The sequence below is a fragment of the Leptopilina boulardi genome, unplaced genomic scaffold (genome assembly GCF_019393585.1).
Source record: "Leptopilina boulardi isolate dan_hultmark-lab unplaced genomic scaffold, ZJU_Lbou_2.1 LbouV2_97, whole genome shotgun sequence".
NCBI classification, from domain to species: domain Eukaryota; kingdom Metazoa; phylum Arthropoda; class Insecta; order Hymenoptera; family Figitidae; genus Leptopilina; species Leptopilina boulardi.
The window spans coordinates 260,115-284,066 of NW_026138046.1; the positions used below are offsets into that span (position 1 = coordinate 260,115).

Genomic DNA, 23,952 nt, shown 5'->3' on the forward strand with positions numbered 1-23,952 from the left:
CTTGCTTTTGACAGGCAGAGTAAATAAATTAAATTATTATATATTTTCAATTCAATTTATTTACAATGTTTACAATCGTATGATTACAAGTAAATGTCAATTTCAATAAAAATCGTTTGTGGAGACTCGCCTTTATCTGTTTGTCCCTTTTATGGTACTGTGATTGGTTGTCCAGTTGTCTGGACAACAAATACTTGACAACCAATCAAATTTTTCTATTTCAAAAAATACAAAAACTTGATTGGTTATATCAACAATATTGGGACAGATTTTGCACAACCAATCAGATTAGTGGATTATTTTAATTGAAATTTTTTTTAAAAAATATTTGAAATCTAATTTTTAACAATTTATTTAAATAAATTTCTAATTAATTATTAATAATAATGATTTAATTATTATTAATAATATAAAATAATAATAATATAATTTAATATAATTTAATTATTAAATAAATTTATAATTTAAATAATTAATAGTTTTCAAATTTTTACGCGCAAAATTTAAAAATTATTTTTTTTTTTGTGAATCAGTGTAAAAAAAAAAAAAAAGATTACATTATGAGAATTCAAGTTTAAATTTTTATTAATCCGACTTTTGCTACCTTATATGTGTGTACATGTAATTTGAAATATGTCGGCACATGACTTAATTATTATTATTATTATTATTATTATTATTATTATTATTATTATTATTATTATATATATAACGTATTTTTTTTATTACATATTCAACATGCGTATAAACGTCGAAATATTTTTTTTTTTTTTGAGATTCTTTTTTATTTATTTTCCCTTTTTTTCATCTCATATTATTGATTTGACGTGTAGATCTTTTTCTTTTAATATACATATATATATTTTTTTTATATATATATATAATATATCTGCATATTAACACTCAATAATGGACAGGAGCGCTACTGCAAAATCTATATATATATATATATATATTATAATTAATCATCCGTTAATAGCTAATTAATATTATTCTTACTGTAATTATAATTATTTTTATTATTTATAAATTATTTATAATTCATAATTATTGATAATTACAAATAATTATTTATAATTATAAATATTTATAATTTATAATTATTGATAATTATAAGTAATTATTTATAATTTATATTACTATTTATAATAAGTAATTTCTATATAATATATATATATATGTCAAAGTTTTGTCACATTTCAATCGACGATCGCTAATTTTTTTTTTTTAATTTTCTTTTTTAATAATCTCACGAATTTTTTTTTTTTTATTATTATTTTTCTTAAACTCTAGATATGTTAATAACGAATTGTGGATCAGATTTTTATATTCTTCGCTTTTTTTTTTTTTTTTTTTTTTTTTTTTTCTCGCAATGAAGCTCCTTGTCCACGATTATAATTTTTTTTACCCTTCCTCCAATTAGACGAATTTTAGAAAAAATATTTTCTTTTTTACAAATTTTTTTCTCTTTACAATTTTACAATAATTATAGATAATTATTTTATCGAGCTCTTTCAAATTTTTTTCCTACTTCTCTAGGTTTTTTTTTTTTTTAAATTTAAATTTTAATTTTCATTATAGGTACTTTTTTTCAGTCTTTTCGATAATTTCCACCGATTCGCATTATATTAATTTTTTTTTCTTCGGCTTCTTTATATTAAGATCCGATTTCATTTTTTTTTCGTATTATTAATTTTTTCTTTTTTTTTTTTGTATTTTGAAAATTCCAATTTTTTCGAATTTTTTTTTATTTATTTTAATTATTTAACGTAATTTTTTTTTATTTATTTAATATTAATTATCGAATTTTCATTTCGAATTGTTTTTTTTTTTTTCGAAAAAAAGAATTTAAAAAAATATTTTTCTGTTTCCGCGGACAAGGAACTGGATGTTTTTTTTATTTTAATGAAAAAAATTCTCACTTCCGGAACACTGAAGGTTTTTTTTTTTTTTTTTTTGAGAATTATTATTCTTCTCATATATTATTTATATATATAATATAATATATATATATATATAACATTAAAAAGTGGATAGCGTGAACTTGATGCATTATTTTCTTTTTCTTTTTTTGTTTATCATTCTCTTAAAATTTTTTTTTTTTCGTCGAGCTAAAAAAGTATTCCTTAAGCAACGTCAATATAAAATATCTTAAAAGCTAGGACAATATATTTTTTGTTTTTTCTTTTTTTTTTTTTCAATTTCCCACACGCATTCTCTCTTTTTTTAACTCTCGTTTTTTTTTCTTCTATATTTTATCTCAAATTTGCAAAAATAAAAAACTGGACAAAATTTTTAATATTTTTTTAAATAATTATTTTATTCTTACAATAGAAACAAAAAATTTTTTCTTTTTTTATTATTCTCGAAATTAATTTTAATAATTCATTTTTTTTTTTTTTTTTTTCAAAAAATATTAAAATTGTTCCATTTTTCGAAAAATTAAAAATTCTTTTTTTAATAATTGATTCAAAAAAAAAAAAAAAAAAAAATTAAAATAAATCCATTTTTCAAAAAAACGAAAAATTCTTTTTTTAATAATTGAATTTTCAAAAAAGAAAAAATTATTTTCTTAATAATTGAAATTTTCAAAAAAGAAAAAATTATTTTTTTAATCAATTAATTTATTTATTTAATAATTAATTTCTAAAAAGAAGATGAAAAAAAGTCCATTTTTCAAAAATCAAATATATTTTTTTTCATAATTTATTTTTGGGAATTTTTTTTTTTTTTTTTTTTTGAGTCAACAAAATGGAACAATTTAATTATTTGCAAAAAATGAAATTTCTTTTTTCGAAATTTTAAAAATGAAAAAAAAAACAATTTTTCCTCACTCTTGTCTCTCTTTCTCTCTCTATTTCTCTCTTTTTTTTTAACTCCCACATTTTATATCACAGACTAAAAAATGCTTTGGTCTACAAAAAACTTGTTGATTTTTATTTTCCCTCCGTCATTTAAAATTTTTTTCTCAAAGTTTCTCGTTTTTTATTTTCATTTTCGTGGATAAAAAGATTTTTTTTCAAATAATTAATTTTCCTGAAAAATTTTTTCTTTTTTAAATCTTTTTTATTTTCTCTTTCTTTTCTTTTGTTTTTCTATTTTTATTCAATGATTTTCATATTTGTCGAGTTTAGTTTTTTTGTTGACTGAGGAAAAAAAAAACGTGTGCCTCTTATTTTGGTAAAAATAATAATAATAATAATAATAATAATAATAATTTTTAAACAAAAGAAAAGAATTTTTTTTTTTCTAAGAGAAATCTGTTTTATAAAACACAATTTTCGAAATACTTTTTTTTTTTTTAAAAAAAGTAAATAATGATAATAATTAATAATTAATTACTAACAAATAATTAATAATAATTAATAATTAATTACTAATAAATAATTAATAATAATTAATTATATCAATATTTTATCCTAAGAAATTCAGGTAGCACCGTTAAACAAAAAAAATTGTGAAAATAAAATTATAACAATTATATTTAGAATAACAATAATTATTTTTTAAAAAAAATTATTTTTCAATTCCCCCCCCCCCCCCCGAATAATTCGGAAATGTATAACGAATTTTCGATATATTTTGAAAATAATTCGTTTGGTATTTTTTTTTGTATTTTCTTTTCTAAAATTCGAAAACGAAAAAAAAAAAAATTGAAAATTATTCTAAATATTTGAAAGTTTCAAATGTTTTTCGATTACGAATATTTTCAATTTTTTAAAAAAGTATTTTGTGAGAAATTTTTTTTAAAAAAAAAATTCACTTTTTATAGCTGAAAAAAATTTTATTTTCTTTTTTTGAAAAAAGAAAATTGTGTTCTTAAATTATTTTTTTTTCCAAAATATTTCGAATTTCCGAATTGGGAAAATTTTTCTATATCTTTTTTATCCTGTAAATAACGGTAAAAATAATTTAAAAAAAAAAAAAATAGTCAACGAGTCTCTTAATATTAACATGTTACAGTTATTATTTTTTTTTTTCTTTTTTTTTTATTGTTATGGTCGTAACACTTAATAATAAATCTTATTAATATTATCCAACGTTTGATATTTTCTTATATAGGAGGTTCTAATATGCAATACCACAAATAAATTTGTCTGTGAAAAAATTGCCTTAAAATTACAATTTCCCTTTTTTTTTTTTTTTTAATTTTTATTCTTTATATCTTCTCTCGCGATATTTTTCTTTCTTTTTTTCTGACAATTGAACAAAAAGAAAATAAATATTTAGCGCCAAATTGAAAAAAATAATCTCAGTCTGAAATTAGAAAAATAAAGTAAAATAGAAAAAAAAAACAAAAAATTACTAATTATTTTTATTGGAAAAAAAATTGAAAAAAAATTACTAATTATTATTTATTTTTTTTTTTTTTGAAACAAAATAACTAAAAATTTATTTTTATTCAAAAACAAACAAAAAAAAGTATAAACCGAAAATAATTTTTGTTCAAGATACATACAAATTTTTTTGGAACCAAATTAAAATTTTCATTTTGGCAAAATACAAAAACAAAATTGTCAGTTTCAAAAAAAAAAGAACAAAAAAAAATCGAAATAAAAAAATTCTCCGGCAAACGAAAAAAAATGTTTTTTTTCTGTATTAATATTAAATACGTATATCGAGTACTAATACAATAAATCGAACTTGAAAAATTGATGAAAAAATTTTTTTAACAATTTTTTTTTCTGCGTTTAACTTGCTAGATAAATTTTTTATCACTACATATTTTTAATTTTCTTTTTCATTTTTTTTTCTTTTTTTTTTTTTTGAAATATCACGGCAACAAGTTATTAACAATCAGAGAAATAATTTTTTAAAAAAAAAGATAATAATTCCCATATTTGGGAAAAATTTTGCCAAAAAAAAAACTTTTTCATTGTTATTATTATTATAATAATTTTTTTTTTATTATTAGTTTATTATTAATTAGTTGTTATTATTATTAAATATTATTATGAAAAAAGAAATGACAAGTCAAGCGGGAAAATTCTATTTTTTTTTTTTTTTCTTGAAATTGTCATTGTTAGCCGAACTTTTTTTGTTTTTTTTTTTTTTTTTTTTTTTTTTTTTTTTTTTTTCTTAAAGACTCCATCAAGCTTTCTTTGCCACTAGAGCATCAATTAAACGTAATTTAGCTTTTGTTTGTTTATATGTCTCATAAATCATAAGTACTTGAGGTCCACGATCTTCTCTTTGCATTCGTCGTCCGGCTCTCACTTCAAATTGTACCTCTAATTCTTTGAGTGCTCGTCGTAGACGTTTTTTTTCTTCTCTCGTTGCTCGTTGTTGTGCCAGTAATTCATCTCTGAAAAAAAAACGAAAAATGAAAAAAAAAATTCAATTATTTTTCTTAATTTCAAATAAAAATTCAATTATATTTAAAAAAAAAAAAATTTTCTTCAATTCAGATAAAAATTCAATTATTTTTTAAATTTTACTTCAATTCAGAGAAAATTTCAACTATTTTTCAAAATCTTAATAAAAATTCAATTATTTTTCAAAATTCAAATTAAATTTATCAAAAATTCAATTATTTTTAAAAAATATCAATAAAAATCCCCAAAAAAATTCAATTATTTTCCAAAAATTTTAATTTAAACTTATCAAAAATTCAATTATTTTTAAAAATATTAATAAAATACCAAAAAAAATTCAATTATAGTCCAAAATTACAATTTAAATCTTTCCAAAAATTCAATTATTTTTAAAAAAAATTTACATCAATTCAAACAAAAATTCAATTATTTTTCAAAATTTCAATAAAAATCCCCAAAAAAATTGAATTATTTTCCAAAATTTCAATAAATATTCAATTATTTTTTAAAATTTTACTTCAATTCAGCTAAAAATTCAATTATCTTCTAAAATTTCAATAAAAATCACGAAAAAAAAATTGAATTATTTTTCACAATTTCAATAAAAATTCAATTATTTTTCACAAATTTTACTTCAATTCAGAAAAAATTTCAATTATTTTTCAAAATCTTAATAAAAATTCAATTATTTTTGAAAAATTCAAATTAAATTTATCAAAAATTCAATTATTTTTAAAAAATATCAATAAAAATCCCCAAAAAAAATTCAATTATTTTCCAAAAATTAAAATTTTAATTTATCAAAAATTCAATTATTTTTCAAAAATTTTAGTTCAATTTAGCCTAAAATTCAATTATTTTTCAAAATATTAATAAAAATCCCAAAAAAATTCAATTATATTCAAAAATTACAATTTAAATCTTTCCAAAAATTCAATTATTTTTAAAAAAAATTTACATCAATTCAAACAAAAATTCAATTATTTTTCAAAATTTCAATAAAAATCCCCAAAAAAATTGAATTATTTTCCAAAATTTCAATAAATATTCAATTATTTTTTAAAATTTTACTTCAATTCAGCTAAAAATTCAATTATCTTCTAAAATTTCAATAAAAATCACGAAAAAAAAATTGAATTATTTTTCACAATTTCAATAAAAATTCAATTATTTTTCACAAATTTTACTTCAATTCAGAAAAAATTTCAATTATTTTTCAAAATCTTAATAAAAATTCAATTATTTTTGAAAAATTCAAATTAAATTTATCAAAAATTCAATTATTTTTAAAAAATATCAATAAAAATCCCCAAAAAAAATTCAATTATTTTCCAAAAATTAAAATTTTAATTTATCAAAAATTCAATTATTTTTCAAAAATTTTAGTTCAATTTAGCCTAAAATTCAATTATTTTTCAAAATATTAATAAAAATCCCAAAAAAATTCAATTATATTCAAAAATTACAATTTAAATCTTTCCAAAAATTCAATTATTTTTAAAAAAATTTACTTCAATTCAGACAAAAATTCAATTATTTTTAAAAATATCAACAAAAATCCCCAAAAAAATTCAATTATTTTCCAAAATTTTAATAAAAAATCAATTATTTTTTAAAAATTTTACTTCAATTCAGATAAAAATTCAATTATCTTCAAAATTTCAATGAAAATCCCAAAAAAATTCAATTATTCTTCACAATTTCTATAAAAATTCCATTATTTTCCAAAGTTTTAATTTAAATCTATCAAAAATTTAATTATTTTTTAAAATTTTACTTCAAAATTCAATTATCTTCCAAAATTTCAATAAAAATCCCCAAAAAAATTCATTTATTTTCTTTAATTTCAATAAAAATTCAATTATCTTCCAAAATCTCAATAAAAAATTAAACAAAAATTCAATTATTTTTCACAATTTCAATAAAAATTCAATTATTTTCCAAAATTTTAACTTAAATCTATATCAAAAATTAAATTATTTTTAAAAATTTTACTTCAATTCAGACAAAATTTCAATTATTTTTCAAAACTTCAATAAAAATTCAAAAAATTCAATTATTTTTCAAAATTTTAATTTTATTTTATCAAAAATTAAATTATTTTTCAAAATTTTAGTTCAATTTATCCAAAAATTGAATATTTAAGAATTTTAATGGAAATTTGTAAAAAACGGACAAAAATTAAAATATTTTTTAACTCTTTAATAAATTCAATTATTTCCAAAAAAATTTTATTATCCGTCAAAAATTCATTTATTTTCCATAATTCAATAAAAATCACAAAAAGTCAATTATTTTCAAAAATTTCAATGATAATCTGTTAAAAATGCAATTATTTTTCAAAATTTCAATTTTAAATCTATCAAAAATTCAATTATTTTTCAAAAATTTTTAGTCCACTTCAGAAAAAAATTCAATTATTTTTCAAAAACTTGAATTATAAGTGGTTAAAAACTTGGGAAAAAAAAAAAAAAAAAAAAAAAAAATCTCCATGAAATCAGGCAAAAATTCGATTATTTTCAAAAATTTTTCATAGAAACCCTTAAAATTAAATTACATATTTAGAAAAAAATTTGAATTTGTAATTATGTTGAAAACTCATTTTTTTAAAAAAATTAAAATCTCAATAAAAATTAAACAAAAATATTCAATTATTTTAAAAAAAAATTTTTTTAATTCAATACAGCCAAAAATTTAATTTTTTAACAAAATATATTTATGAAATTTTATTTATTTATCATTTTTGATCAAAAAAAATTTTCTATGTTGAAATTCGTATAAAAAGTAAATCTGTCGAATGTTAATTTGAAAAATGAAAATTCATCTAAAAAATAATTATATAAATAATTAATTAAAATATAATATAAAAATAAATTTTTTTATTTTACGAGGGAAGTAATAATATTATTAAAAATAATAATAATAATAATAATAATAATAATAATACTTACTGTGGCAATGAATGAAGACTTTCTCCAGCACCTCGACTTCCTTCGCTGCTGCTGTGTTGACTATCGCTATCAGTTGGTAATTGATCCGTTTCAATACAATCTAAAATTCCACGATGTGACATATCCGGTTCACTTGCTCTTCTTTCACCGTCGGCTGGATTTCCTGGCAAAAATGATGACGTAAAATCCATTGCCTCGTGCTCTAAAATTGTCGCCAATTCCGACATACTGTCTTTGTTTTTATTCTGCAAAAAAAATATATATATTATTATTTTTATTCTCTCATATTTGTTTATTATTAATAATTTTAATAATAAAATTTAGATTTTTATATATACTAGAGAGAAAAGTGACTTTTAAGACTAGGGAAAAAAACAGTAACTTTTAACACTAGGGAAAATAATCTCAATTTTGATAATATATATTAAAATAATTATTAAAAAATTTAGTATTTTTTTTTTTTTTTTTTTTGCGATACTAGAAAACAAAGTTGTAATTCTTTTTTTTCCAACCTTGGGAGAAAAATCGAAATTATTACAATATATTGTAATAATTATTAAACAAAAAAAAAAAAAAAATTAGCATTTTTTTTAATTCTAGGGAAAAAAATTAAATACGATGGAGAGAATTCGTAATTTTTTAGTACTAGGGAGGAAAATAGCATTTTTTATCACTAGGGAGAAAAATCGCAATTATTACAGTATATATATATATATATATAAATATTGTAATAATTGTTATAAAAATAGTAATTTTTTTTTAAATACTAGTAAGAAAAATTGCATCATTTAACACTAGGGAAAATTAGAAAAAAAAAAAAAAAAAAGAATTTTTTTTCGAAAAAAAAATTTATATACAAAAACTTACCGCGCCAGCACGAATCAAATGCCTCTTTAGCGTTCGATATTTATCATACAATGGCCGAACAATAACTCGATCCTCCTTTGATACAGCGCGTCCAAATACATTTTCAATATGTAATAATGCTTTTTGTACGGCAATTTTTTCATCCATCAATTGTTCATAACTTAAATCCTCCATATTTTCATCACGTTTATATTTTATTCTTTTTTCATTTAATTTCCTTTCAATATCCTTAACATATTCTTCCATATTTGTTTTTCTTGATTTATTATCTTGTTGACTATTTGTTGTTGTTGTTGTTGTTGTTGTTATTGTTGTTGCAGTTGTTGTTGTATTATTATTATTCGTTGGATTTTCATTTAATTTATTATCATTATCGCGCAATGTTAATAAACCAACAATATCATTTTTCAATAATTTATGTTCTTTACGTAATTTATTTAATTCGCTGCATAATTTTTTAACATCACGATTATTCATTTTATCAGAATTACTTGGACGATAACCAAAATTTAATTCAAATTCATCCTCGTAGCGTTTGATTTTTTTCTTTAAACTTGATATATGTTTTGTTAAATTTTTTAAACTTATATCATTTGCATTTGGTGTATCGTCATTTTGATCATCATCTTCGGAATAAAAACGACGTGGTATTAATAGTGAATTTCTTGGCGATAACATTGCCTCAACTCTTGCATTTGTTTCATCTTCCTGGGGGGGGGGGAGAGAGAGAGAGAGAAAAAAAATTATTGTTTATAAAAATAATTTATCGATAATAATTATATTTTTATCTACAATAAAAAAAAATAAAATCACGAATTAATAAAAAAAAAAAAATTTTTTTTTTTTTTGATCAATTTTTATTAAATTAAAAAATTGTTCGAAAAACAAATTTTTTGTTAAAGTAGAATTTTTAATTAACCAAATATTTTGAATGGTAAATTCTCTAATTTTCTAAATTTTACATTAGTAAAATTTTTTTTTAGAAATTTCTAAATTTTACATAATTTCTATTAAACCGGATTTTTTTTTTAATGACTAATTTATCAAAATTTTTATTTAGCATAATTTTCAGTAAACATAATTTTTATATAACCAAATGTTTTTTTGTGCCAAATTCTCTATTTTTTCTATATGAAATTGTCTAATTTACTAAATTTTGTATTAAAAAAAAAAATTTTATTTAGCAAATTTTTTATTTGGCAAAATTTCTATTTAATCAAATTTTATTCAGACAAATTCTCTAAATTTAGTAAATTTTTATGTTAAAAAAAACAAACAATTTTTATAAGAAATTAATTTTCATTTAATCGGAATTTTTTTTATCAAATTTTTAGAATTTACTAAATTTTTATTTAGCTAAATTTTTTATTTAACAGAATTTTTATTTCAATCAAATTTTTTTTTGCTCCAAATTCTCTATTTTTCACATCAAATTTTCTAATTTAGTGAATTTTTTATTAAGCAAAATAATTATTGAGCAAAATTGATATTTAGCAGAATTTTTATTTAAATTTTTATTAGACAAAATTTTTATTTAGCTCAATTTTTATTTGTCCAAAAATTCTAATAAAATGAATTATGCTTTTATGGGAAAATTTTCTTAATTTACTAAATTTTCATTTAATAATTTTTTTTTTTATTATTTAAAAATTTTTATGCGACACAATTTCTATTTAGCTGAATTTTTTTTATATCAAATTTTCTAATTTAATAAATTTTTTTTAACATTTAGCAAAGTTTTTATTTAAACAATTTTTTTTTTAAGATAAATTTTCGAATTTACTAAATTTTTATTTTAAGCCGAATTTTCATTTCACATAATTTCTATTTAACCGGATTTTTTTTGTGCCAAATTCACTAAAGGACTAAATTTAACCGAGTTTTTTTTTCTATCGAATTCACTAATTTAGTAAATTTTTGTCTAGAAAATTTTTTATAAGAGATAATTTTATATTTAATCAAATTTTTTTGTAACAAATTCTACAAAAAAAAAATAATTTTTATTTAGCAGAATTTTTATGTGACATAATTTGTAACTAAATTTTTTTGTGTATCAAATTTTCTAAAACACTACATTTTTATTTAGCAGAATTTTTATTTAACTTAATTTTTTATATCAAATTTTATAAAATTTTTATTTAGCTAAATTTTTATTTAACCACAATTTTATTTAGCAGAATTTTTAATTTGATAAATTTTCTATTTTAACTAAATTCTTTTTGTGTGGTAAATTTTCTAAATTTACTAAATTTACTAAATTATTATTTAGCTGAATTTTTATTTAACAGAATTTTTATTTTAAACAAATTTTTTTTTGTTCCAAATTCTCTATTTTTCACATCAAATTTTCTAATTTAGTAAATTTTTTATTAAGCAAAATTATTTTTTTTGGCAAAATTTATATATTAAGCAGAATTTTTATTTAACTGAATTTTTTTTATATTTAATTTAATAATACAATAAATTTTTATTGAGACAAATTTTTATATGACAAAATTAATATTTAACTAAATTTTTTGTATAAAAAATTTTTTAATTTACTAAATTTTTATTAGGCAAAATATTTATTTCACATAATTTCTATTTCACCGATTTTTTTTGTTCCAAATTCACTAAAGGACTAAATTTTTATTTAGCAGAATTTTCATTTAACATAATTTTTGTTTAAACGAGTTTTTTTTCTATTGAATTCTCTAATTTAGTAAATTTTTGTCTAGAACAATTTTTCTATTTAATCAAATTTTTTTGTAACAAATTCTTCAAAAAAAAACATAATTTTTATTTAGCAGAATTTTTAATTGAATTTTTTTGTATCAAATTTTCTAAATTTTTTATTCAGCAAAATTTTTATTTAGCCACATTTTTAAGTAGCAAAAGTTTTATTTAACAAAATTTTCATTTATCCGACTTTTTTTGTATCAAATTCTCCAAAACATTGAATTTCTATTTAGCAGAATTTTTTATATACAATTTTATAACATTTTTATTTAGCTAAATTTTTATTTCACCACATTTTTATTTAACCAGATTTTTCATTTGACAAATTTTCTATTTATCCAAATTCTTTTTGTAGTAAATTTTCTAATTTTAGTAAATTTTTATTTACCAAAATTTTTATTTAACTGAATTTTTTAGTTTTAAATTTTGAAAAAATTTTTATTCAGCTAAATTTTTATTTAACCACATTTTTATTTAGCAGAATTTTCTATTTTAACCAAATTCTTTTTGTGTGGTAATTTTTTGTAAATTTACTAAATTTTTATTTAGCAAAATTTTCATTTAACCGACTTTTTTGTATCAAATTCTCTAAAACATTGAATTTTTATTTAGCAGAATTTTGTATATAAAAGTTTATAAAATTTTTATTTAGCTAAATTTTTATTTAACCACATTTTTATTCAGCAGAATTTTCATTTGACAAATTTTCTATTTATCCAAATTCTTTTTTAGGGGTAAATTTTCTAATTTTAGTAAATTTTTATTTTGCAGAATTTTTATTTAACTGAATTTTTTAGTATTAAATTTTGATAAACTTTTTATTTAGCAAAATTTTTATTTAACCACATTTTTTTATTTAGCATAATTTTCATTTGACAAATTTTCTATTTTAACCAAATTCTTTTTGTGTGGTAAATTTTTGTAAATTTACTAAATTTTTATTTAGCAAAATTTTCATTTAACCGAATTTTTTTTTGTATCAAATTCTCTCTAAAAATTTTTATTTAGCCACATTTTTAATTAGCAAAAGTTTTATTTAACAAAATTTTTATTTAGCAGAATATTCATATAAAATAATTTCTATTTAAGCAAATTTTTATTGTGGTAAATTTTCTAATTTAGTAAATTTTTATTTTAAAAAATTTTCATTTAACCAACTTTTTTTGTATCTCAAATTCTCTAAAACATTGAATTTTTATTTAGCAGAATTTTTTATATAAAATTTTATAAAATTTTTATTTAGCTAAATTTTTATTTAACCACATTTTTATTTAGCAGAATTTTCATTTGACAAATTTTCTATTTATCCAAATTCTTTTTTAGGGGTAAATTTTCTAATTTTAGTAAATTTTTATTTAGCAGAATTTTTATTTAACTGAATTTTTTAGTATTAAATTTTGATAAACTTTTTATTTAGAAAAATTTTCATTTAACCGAATTTTTTTTGTATCAAATTCTCTCTAAAAAAAGTGAAATTTTATTTAGCAGAATTTTTATTTATTTTAAATTTTCTTTAATTTTCTAAATTTTTATTTAGCAGAATTTTTCATTTGACAAATTTTCTATTTAACCAAAAATTCTTTTTGTGGATAAATTTTTGTAATTTACTAATTTTTTTTTATTTAAACGATTTTGATTTTTTTTTTCATATCAAATTTTCTAATAAAAGCAATTAAAAAAAATATATATATTATTTTAATATAAAAATTAATTTCTTATTTATTGTATAATGAATTTTTAATGAAAAAATTTTTTGAATAATTACATTTCCGGTATGATGTTGAAAACCCCAATTTGTCAGAGTTGGATTATTTGAGTCCTCGTGATCAACAATTGGTGGACGTGCTGGCGATGGAGATCTACTTGGACCACCGCTCAACATTTCCAAAAAACTTGGACCCGACGAATGTATACTTGGACTTTTTGGTCCTTGATAATTTTCCGTATTCTCCTCATTTTCCTATTAAAAAAAAAAATAAATAAATAAAAATAAAAAAAACAATGACGAAACAAACAAAATTTAATTTTTTTTTATTTCAAAAATAAACGAAACTTATAATTAAAACTAATCCCTAGGGATAAAAATCGAAAAAAAATTTAATACTAGGGAGAAAAATATCATTTTTTAACACTAGGGAGAAAAAATTGAAAATATACAATAATTTTAATAATAATTTTATCAAAGAGAAGGTGGATGAAAAAAAAATTATTGTTAGGTGAAAAATCGATAAAGAAAAAACATTGAGTGGTTTTTTTTTTTTTTAATTACCTTACTGGCTTCTTGATTAAAATCGGAACTTTTGTGAACTCGTCGTCGGCGAATTTGTCTTCGTCCTCGCGGTGTAACACTGCGACTAAATCTCTCGCTACTTCGCAAACGTTCAGCGTCACATTCAAATCTTTCAGCAGCTAGGACAACATCGCAAGGCGTTGATATTGGCGATGATTTTGCGGATGTTGGCGAAACATTTGTCCTCTCATAAAGAGGCAATCCTCCGCATCTCTGTAAATTTTTTTTTTTATTATTATTATTATTATTATTATTACCATAGCAATAATTTATTATTATTATTTTTTTTTAATAGTACCAAAATAAAAATAAAATTTTATTTCATTATTTTAAAATAAAATATAAAAAATATTATAAATAATTGTAAATTTTGGATGAATAAAAAAATTCGGCGTTTTTTATTGAAAATTGTTGTGTATAAATTAAAAAATTTGTACAAATAAAAATTCGGCGTTTTTTAAAAATTGTATAAATTAAAAAAAATTTGTAAGAATGAAAATTCGAAACAAATTAAAATTCGATGATTTGTGAATTTTTTTTTTCGATAATTTAATAAATAAATAAATAATAAAGTTAAGGGAAGAGGAGAGTAAAAAATAAATATTACATAATATTAAAAAGAAAAAAAAATTAAGGGAAAAGTATCGAGAATATTAAAAAAAATCAATATTACATAATTAGAATAATAGAAAATTTACGTAACGATTTTTTTTTTGCCTACTTTTCAAGTTTCAATTATTTCGAATCAAATACAAAAAAAAAAAGAGTGATGAGTTTTAATCTCTCGTTAAAAATAAATTCGATTCGCAAAAATAATAATAATAATTGTCCTTGAATTAAAAAAAAAAAAAAAAAAAAAAAAAAAAAAAAAAAAAGACGATGTTTAGTATATTACGAAATAGGCTTTCGTTAATATAATTGTGCAAAGAAATGTTTCTTTTTTTTTTTTGTTTATTTAAAAAAAATTCAATATTTTTTAAAAATTGTTTCGGAATTTTTTTTTCTTTTTTATAATTCATAATTACTATATTAATAAAATAATTAATTAATTTTAATAAATTCAGTAGATGTTATTTTACATAAATAATTAATTAAAAATGAAAATAGTTTAATTTTTAAATTTTTTCTATTTTGTTTATTTATTTCTTTATTTTTATTCTATTTCTTCTATTTTTCCAATTGCTTTACAATTTTTTTTTCTATTTTTTTTTTTTTAAATTTAATTTCTATTTTCCTATTTTAATTTCTTTTTTTTTAATTTTTGTTAATTTCAATTTTAATTTTTAAGTTTATTTATTTATTTATTTTTTTTAATTTTCAGTTAATTTCTATTTTTTTTATTTCAGTTTAATTTTTAGTAAATTTTAAATTTAAGTTCATTAATTTATTTCTCGAAAAATAAAATAAAAAAAGAACTTTTTTCATTGTGTTGAAAAAAATTTTCTATAAATTAATTGTTTAATAATAAAAAAAAAGAAAAAAAAAAACAAAATTTTTACTCACCATTCCGTGACCCATTTCAGATGGCAATTGGGACGACAAAATATGAAGATGCTTTGAACTATTAAAATCCTCGTGGCTACTGACCCTACGAATGTCGGCTTGGCTTTTTGTATTTTCCAAAATTCTCTCCTCGCTGTTACTTCTGTTGTTTGGAAATAGAAAAAAAAAAAAAATAGATAAGTAAAACGATTTTTTTTTTAAGACGAGAAAAAGTAATTTTTTTTAATATAAATTTTAACAAAATTTTCTACCAATTTTCATAATAATTTAATAAAAATAATTATATTATTACCATTATTATTATTATTATTATTATTATTTTATAAAATAAACTTTCTATATTTCTCAAAAGCGGGGGGGGGGGGGGGAATCCATAAAAAAAATAGTTTTGCGTGACAAAATGAATCCGGACAATTTAAATTATAATTTAATTTCATGACCTCGCGTACATCTGAGAAATAGAAAGAAATAAATATTCTGAGATTTGTTTTTTTTTTCTACTTCTTTTTCTTTAAAACTTTTTCCCTCAAATGGGTCAAATTTTTATTATTATTATTATTATTATTATTATCGTTATTTATTAATTTGTTTGTTCTTATTTTCTTTTGTTTATTATATTATATTAATATTATTATTATTATATTCTCATAAATTTCTCATAAATTATAATTATACTTTATTGTTTAATAATTTGAAAAATTTCGAACTTTTATTATTTTTTATCTCTATTACTATAATTATCTATATCATTAGAAAACAAAATTTAAAAACTGAATTTTAATTTTATTATTATAGAAATTTCAAAATTACTCTTTATTTTAGAAAAAATAAAATTTTTTTTTTTTTTCAACTTTTGTAAAATTTTTTTTTTTTTAAAGAATTTCAATAATAAATAATAATACTGATAATATTAATAAAAATAATAATAAAAATAATAATAATAGTTTATATAGAAATAAATAAATAGAAATAATAATAATAATAATAATAATAAGAATATTTTTTTTTCTTTTTTTGCAAAAAAATTTGTCCAAAAAATTACCTTATAAGTTTTCTTTCCAAACAACAAGATTGACGACGATCTTTTCTTTTCGCTGGTTTTGGTGCACAATCGGGAGATGAATCCTCAAAGGATTCTTCTTCCTGTTCGTTCTTTAAATCCTTACAGACTTTACAATCAAATAGGCCACTGATTCTTGTGCTAAAAAGAAACAAAAAGAAAATTAAAAATTTTTTCTTAAAATTAATTAATTATAAAAAAAACATAATAAACAATAAATAAATACTAATAATTAATTAATTAATTATATAAAAAAAATTAATAAACAATAAATAAAAAAAAAACTAATAATTCATTAATAATTAATTAATTAATAATAATAGAAAAATTATATTAATCTAAAAATTTCCTAAAGAAATTTTTCGTTTTAATAAATAATAATAATAATTAAAAAAAAAATTAATTAATTCACTTAATATAGAGTTTTAAAAATAAATTTAAAAAAATAAATAAATAAATAAATCCAAGTAAAAATTTTCCAAAGAACAATGCTCGAGTATATTATCTTTATGTAACGCGTGATTTAAAAAAAAAGTAAAAAAAAAGAAAAAAAAAATTTCACACACTCGACAATATCATTATCAAGGTCTTAACATAGAAATAATTGCAATTGTGTGTATAATTAGGCAGTTAATTAACATAAAAGTTCATTATTCAAATTTTTCGAATATATTTTTATTGTTCTCTCATTTTTTTTTTCACTCGATTCAATTTTTTATTATTATGTTTGTTATTTATTTATTTATTTTTTTTTTTTGAACCACAATTTTTTCCTTTTAAAATTTTCGAGAGATTTTTTTCCTTCTTTTTTTTTATCACCTTATAAATATACAAAATCAAATAAAATAAAAAATATTATTTACGATAAAAAAGAAAAATGAAATAAAAAAGAAAAAAAAATATTAATAACAAAATCAAATAAAATAGAAAATTATTTTTATTATAAAAAAAATAAAATAGACAAAAAAATTAATAACAAATTCAAACAAAATATAAAATTATTTATTATTATAAATAAATTATTATTATTATTATTATTATTATTATTATTATTATTATTATTATTATTAATAATATTATATTATAAATAAAATTTATTATTATAAATTCACAACGGTAATTTTGTTTAATTTAAAAAAAATTTAATTTGCAATAAAAGAAAATATGAAAAAAAATCGCAAATATAATTTTTAATAATTAATTATAAATTGAAATTTAGATTGTGTAGTAATAAAAAAAAAAAATCGATTAACTTGTTATAAATGACTCTCAAGAATTATTCTGACGTAATTTTTTAAAAAAGAGGGTCACACACAATAATTTTTGCAAACGATTGTAATTTTTAATTTAATAATAATTTATTATAAATATTATCATTTCTAGAACATTTTTTTTTTAATTATGTTTTTTTTGCTCTTAATAAAATTCTTAAAAAATTGAGGGCAAATAAATTGTTAAATTAATAAAGAGGCGGGGTTGGGGGGGGGGATGGAATTAAATAAAAAATTTTCTTTCCTCAAGAAAATTTTTTTATTCGATTTTATATTAGAAATTAAAAAAAAAAATTCCAAAAAAATATTTTTTATTAATTTCAAAAAAAAAAGTTAATTATTGACAATTTATTTAATAAAATAATAAATATTATAATTATATATTTTATAAAAACAAAAATAATAATAATATTAATATTATATTAATTATTAATTATTAATTATTAATATTCTATTTTAAACCTAAAAAATAATAGAAAATAAATAAAAAAAAAATTATAAATAAATTATTAATTAAATTTTTTCCAATTATTTATTTATTGGAAAAAATTACGAGCAATAAAAAATAAAAATTGAAAATACGTCAACAAAAAAATAAAAAAAAAAAAAATAAAAATAAATAATTTTTATAAAGAAATCAAAAAAAAAAAAAAAGAATTATGTAATTATTCAATTATGTAAAAAAAAAATATAGTAAAAAATAAAAATTTCCATAATTCAGTAAAAAAAAAATTTTTAGAAATTTTCTTTCTTTCATCTTTTTTTTTCTAAATAAATATTTTTTATATTCCAAAAAAATAAAAAAAAAATTAATTTTCTCAATTTAAAATTTTTTTTTATATAAAAAAACAAAATAAAAAATTATAAAATCATTTTTCCTAGAAGAAAAAAAAAAAATTAGAAAATCGTTTCGGAACGTTTTTTTTTTTTATGTGTGTACACATATACTTACACAAAAGGAATTTCTACTTCAAATGAGAAAAAAATAAATTCCCGTCACTCATGTAATGACAAAGACCAACTTTCTTTTCCAAAAGCGAACTATTGGCGTAAAGACGAATCTTTCAACGATTCGATGAAACATTTATATGGACAAATTTAATATATTTTCAAAATGAATAAAAAAATAAAAAAAAAAAAAAAAACTAAACTTTTAATTTATTCAAAAAATCAAATTTTAATTCAATGGAATATTTAAAACCGGCACAAAAATCATATTTTTTTCTGTTTTTTTTTTTACCGCACACACTTTCAAAAAAATTGACAAAAATTTTTTCTATCAATTTTCAAAGTCTTCATTGAAAAAAGAAATTTTTTTTCATCAAAAAAAAATTTTTTTTCCGATTTTATTGTTTATAATTTTTTTTTTTTTTAAATTGTTTTTTATTTTTATAAATTGTTTATATATAATTTTATATATTAAAAAAAAAAACACACACACACACAGAAATAATAAAAAAAAAATTATTTATTTTTTTATTTTGGAAAGTCGTTTTAATATATATTAAAATATAATTTATAATAATAATAATAGAGAGCGAGAGACACTTTCGAACTCGCAGGAGGCAGAAAGCAAACTGTCTTTTTCAGCTGGCGTGAGTCAGAAGCCGGAGACTTATATTTGTATTTTGTACGTCGCTATAAGGCTTGTAAATTTCCTTCGTACATAACACTCCAATCTGTGTATATATATATATATATATATATGTATATGTAACTTTGGAAGAAGACCCTCGAAGATACGAGAAAGGCAGGAACGTAAGAAAGAAAGATATTTTCAAGGGTGAAAGGAGGAAGGTCGAAAAAAAATTAATTTTTTTTTTCTTCAAAATTCTATTATGCCAAATTTTTTTTTCCTATTTGGCAGAAAAAAAAATTTTTTACCCCAAAAAAATTTTCCAAATTTAACAAAAAATTTTTTTACTTAACACAAAAAAAAATTGTCACAAAAACAAAAAATCTCCATTAAGCCAAAATTATATTTAACCAAATTTCCATTTAGCCAAATTTTCATTTAACCGAAATTTCCATTTCATCGAATTGTAAAATAATAAAAATTTGTCAAATTAACAATAAAAAAAAGTTTTCTCACAAAAAATTAAAATTTCCATTAAGCCAAAACTATTATTTAAACAAATTTTCATTTCGACAAATTTTACAATTTAATTCAATTAAAAAATAATTTTTTCTCATTTAACAAAAACAATATTTTCCCCATTAAATTTCCATTAAGTCGAGAATTCTATTTTATCAAATTTTTATTTAGCCAAATCTTAAATAATTTTTTAGTATTTAGCAGGAAAAAACCAATTTCTCCACTACAAAATATGTAAAATTTTCAGGTAATTCTTTTTTTTTTAATCAAAAATAAATTTTCATTGAGCCAAAAATTATATTTAACCGAATTTCCATTTTACCGAATTATAATATAATCAAATTTTGTCATATAATAAAAAAAATGTATTTTTTCTCAAAAAATTTAATTTCAATTAAACTCAAAATTCTATTTAAGGAAATTTTTAATTTAATTAAATTTTTATTTAGCCAAATCTTGAATTATATTTAGCATTTTGGGAGGGAAAAAATTTTTTTTTCTTTTATCACAATATTTACAAAATTTTACATAAATTCATCAAGAGCAAAATTTTATTAAATACAAATTTTTCACAAAAATAAACTTTTCATTAATGCCAAAAATTATATATACAACTAAATTTCCATTTAGTCAAATTTTCATTTAATCGAATTTTTTCATTAAATCAAATTTCCATTTAACCAAATTGTAAAATAATTAATTTTTATATAACAAAAATTTACTCAATAAAAATTTTCCATTAAGCCAAAATTAAATTTCGCCAAATTTTTTCATTTAACCGAGTAATAAAATTATTAAATTTGTCAATTAAATAAAATTTTTGTGAAATAATTTTAATTTCCATTGAGCCCTGAATTTTATTTTACCAAATTTTTAATTAACCCAAAATATTTATTTAACAAAATGTTAAAAATTTCTCTTCAACATTTGGTGGGAATAAAAATTTTTCTTATTCCAAAAATTTCCAAAATTTCATATAAATTTACCACAAGAGAAAAAATTTCATTAAATAGAAAATTTTTCTCAAAAATAAATTTCCATTAAGCCAAAAATTATATTGAATCAAATTTCCATTTAACCGAAACTTCATTAAACTAAATTATTAAATAATTAAATTTGTCATTTAACAAAAAAAAATTGTCTTTAAAAATTTTAATTTCCATTAAGCCCAGAATTCTATTTTACTAAAAATTTTATAAAGCCAAATTTTTAATTTTTCCACATTTGCCAGAAGAAATTTTTGTTTTATCCGAAAATTTCCAAATTTAACATAAAATTTCCCCTAGGGCAAATTTTCATTTAACTGAAATTATTGTTAAAAAAAATTTCATTATGCCAAAATTGTATTACACCAAATTTAACCAAATTAATTCTATTTAATCTAATTATTTTTACAAAAAAATAATAAAATTTCATTATTCCGAAATTCCAATTAACTGAATTTTTTATTAAGCCAAATTTCCATTTAGCCAAAAAATTATTTAACAAAATTTAGTCTATTACGCATTAAAATTGAATATTTAACTAAATTTTGTGTTTAATCATTTTTTCTCTAAAATTAACATTTTATTACGAACTAAATTTCTATGTTACCTAATTTTTATTTAGCCTAATTTTCAATTTTTTTCAATAAGCTGAACAAATTTAACTAAATTTCCAAATTAATCATAAATTTTGCCGAAAAAAAAATTTTATAATATAAGAAACTTTAAAAAAAAAAACAAAAATTATCAAGCCGAAATTCTATTTAACCAAATTTTTTATTTAGCCAAATTTTTGTTTAACGGAAATTTTCATTAAACTCTAATTTTAAAAAATACAAATTTCATTATGTCAAAATTCTATTCAACTGAATTTTTTTTATTAAGCCTAATTTTTAATTCAGTAAATTTTCATTTGACTAGAAAATTTTTTGCGTAATATGTTTAATTGAATTTTAAATTCAATTTTTATTTTAACAAAATGGGAATTAAACTGAATTTTTTTTGTTACTAAATTGTCATTTAGCCGAATTTTTATTTTATGAGTAAATAATTCGCCGAATTAAATATTGTCAATAGAGCGAATTTCCATAATTCAAGATTCTATTAAGCCGAATTTTTTTACACTTGGTCTAATTTTCATTTAGCCAAAAATAAAGTAATAGATTAAAAAAAAAATTTTTTTTTGTTTTATTTTACAGAAATTTTGAAAAATAAAAAAATTAAAAAAAAGAAAATAATAAGAAATTTAATTTTGCAGTGGTAAAAAAGAAGTAAAAAATTAATTTTTCTTTTTTTTACCTATTAAAGGAAATAAGTTCCAGAATCATCTTGGTGAGTTTTTTTTTATAGTTAAATAAAAAGGAAGGCAAGTAAAACACGAATTGCACTTTGTCGATGACTTATGATTTATGACAAAATACCACCTGTCGAACCTCCTTCGTATATTAACTAATTTTCCCCCTCTCCAAATCTCTCTCTCTCTCTCTCTCTCCCTCTCTCTCTGTCATATTTTTTCCAAAGGTAAATGAACAAAAAAAAATAAATAAATAAATATTTACAAGTGACGCCAATGATCTTGGAATAATTAAAATAATCTCAGAAGGGAAAAAGAAATTTTTGGTATTCAGAATATGTGAGGAATAAAAAAAATAATATAAATATAAATATAAATTTTAAACAAAAAATTAAAAAATTAATAAATGATAAAAAATATTTTAATAACAATAAAAAATAAATAAAAAAAATAAAATAAAAATAATAATAAAAAATACAAAAATAAAAAAATGAATAAAACAATAATAAATATTAAATGAAAAAAAATAATAATATTTATTTATTTATTTATTTATTTATATAATAATATAAATTTTAAAAAAATATATATTTGTTTTCAAATTTTCAAATGAAAAATTTTTTTTTTAATTGTAAAAAAAATTTTACTAAAAAAAATATTTTAAAAAATTATGTTTTAAATTTAAAAAAAAAATTTTTTATACATTAAATATATAATATATATTTTTTAAAGGAACGCATTTTAAGAATTTTGATATTTTGTATATTACATATGAAGGAAGAGAATAGAAAGAGAATCCTTGAAAGGGACAAAATCCGAGGATTTGGAACCGGTTTATTATATTATGGACTTCGTCATGTTCTTATATGAGATTATTTTCCAAAGAGTTCTAAGAATTAAAGAACATTATTGTTATATATTTTTATTAAAAATTTTTTATAATAATAATAATAATAATTATTATTATTATTTTTTTTCGCTCAAGGGTAAGCGTGAAAATATTATTATTATTTCTGTAAAAATTACTTTTTGCCCCAAAATACTTTTTGTAAAAATAACTTTTTGCCCAAAAATACTTTTTGTAAAAATTACATTTTGTAAAAAATAAATTTTTGCCCAAAAAACTTTCTGTAAAATTACTTTTTGCCCAGAAATACTTTTTGTCTTAAAAATACTTTCTGTAAAATTACTGTTTGTCCAAAAATTAATATCTGTAAAAATTACTTTTTGCCCCAAAATACTTTTTTCCCTAAATACTTTTTGTAAAAATTAATTTTTTTGCCCAAAATACTTTCTGTAAAACTACTGTTTGCCCAAAATAATTTCTGCAAAAATTACTCTTTGCCAAAAATAATTTCTGTAAAAATTACTTTTTTCCCAAAAATACTTTATGTAAAATTACTTTTTGCCCAAAATTACTGTTTGCCCAGAAATACTTTTTGTCTAAAAATACTTTTTGTAAAATTACTTTTTGTCCAAAATTAATTTCTGTAAAAATTACTTTTTGCCCCAAAATACTTTTTTCCGTAAATACTATTTGTAAAAATTAATTTTTTTGCCCAAAATACTTTCTGTAAAACTACTTTTTGCCCAAAAATTACTGTT

General features: G+C 18.1%; 1 protein-coding gene across 2 annotated transcripts in view; it reads right to left on the minus strand.

Moving 5' to 3' along the window:
- Window positions 1-23,952, minus strand: part of LOC127290954 (protein FAM13A) — a 48,379-nt gene continuing 24,427 nt past the window's right edge. For both annotated transcript variants that reach the window (XM_051319812.1, XM_051319813.1), the window contains 7 exons: window positions 16,687-16,845; window positions 15,645-15,786; window positions 14,121-14,354; window positions 13,617-13,811; window positions 9,134-9,841; window positions 8,267-8,511; window positions 1-5,305 (listed from right to left, as the gene is read on the minus strand). In XM_051319812.1, coding sequence (XP_051175769.1) covers window positions 5,092-5,305; window positions 8,267-8,511; window positions 9,134-9,841; window positions 13,617-13,811; window positions 14,121-14,354; window positions 15,645-15,786; window positions 16,687-16,845 — 1,897 coding nt within the window. In that variant the 3' untranslated portion in view covers window positions 1-5,091. The remainder of the gene's footprint in view (window positions 5,306-8,266; window positions 8,512-9,133; window positions 9,842-13,616; window positions 13,812-14,120; window positions 14,355-15,644; window positions 15,787-16,686; window positions 16,846-23,952) is intronic.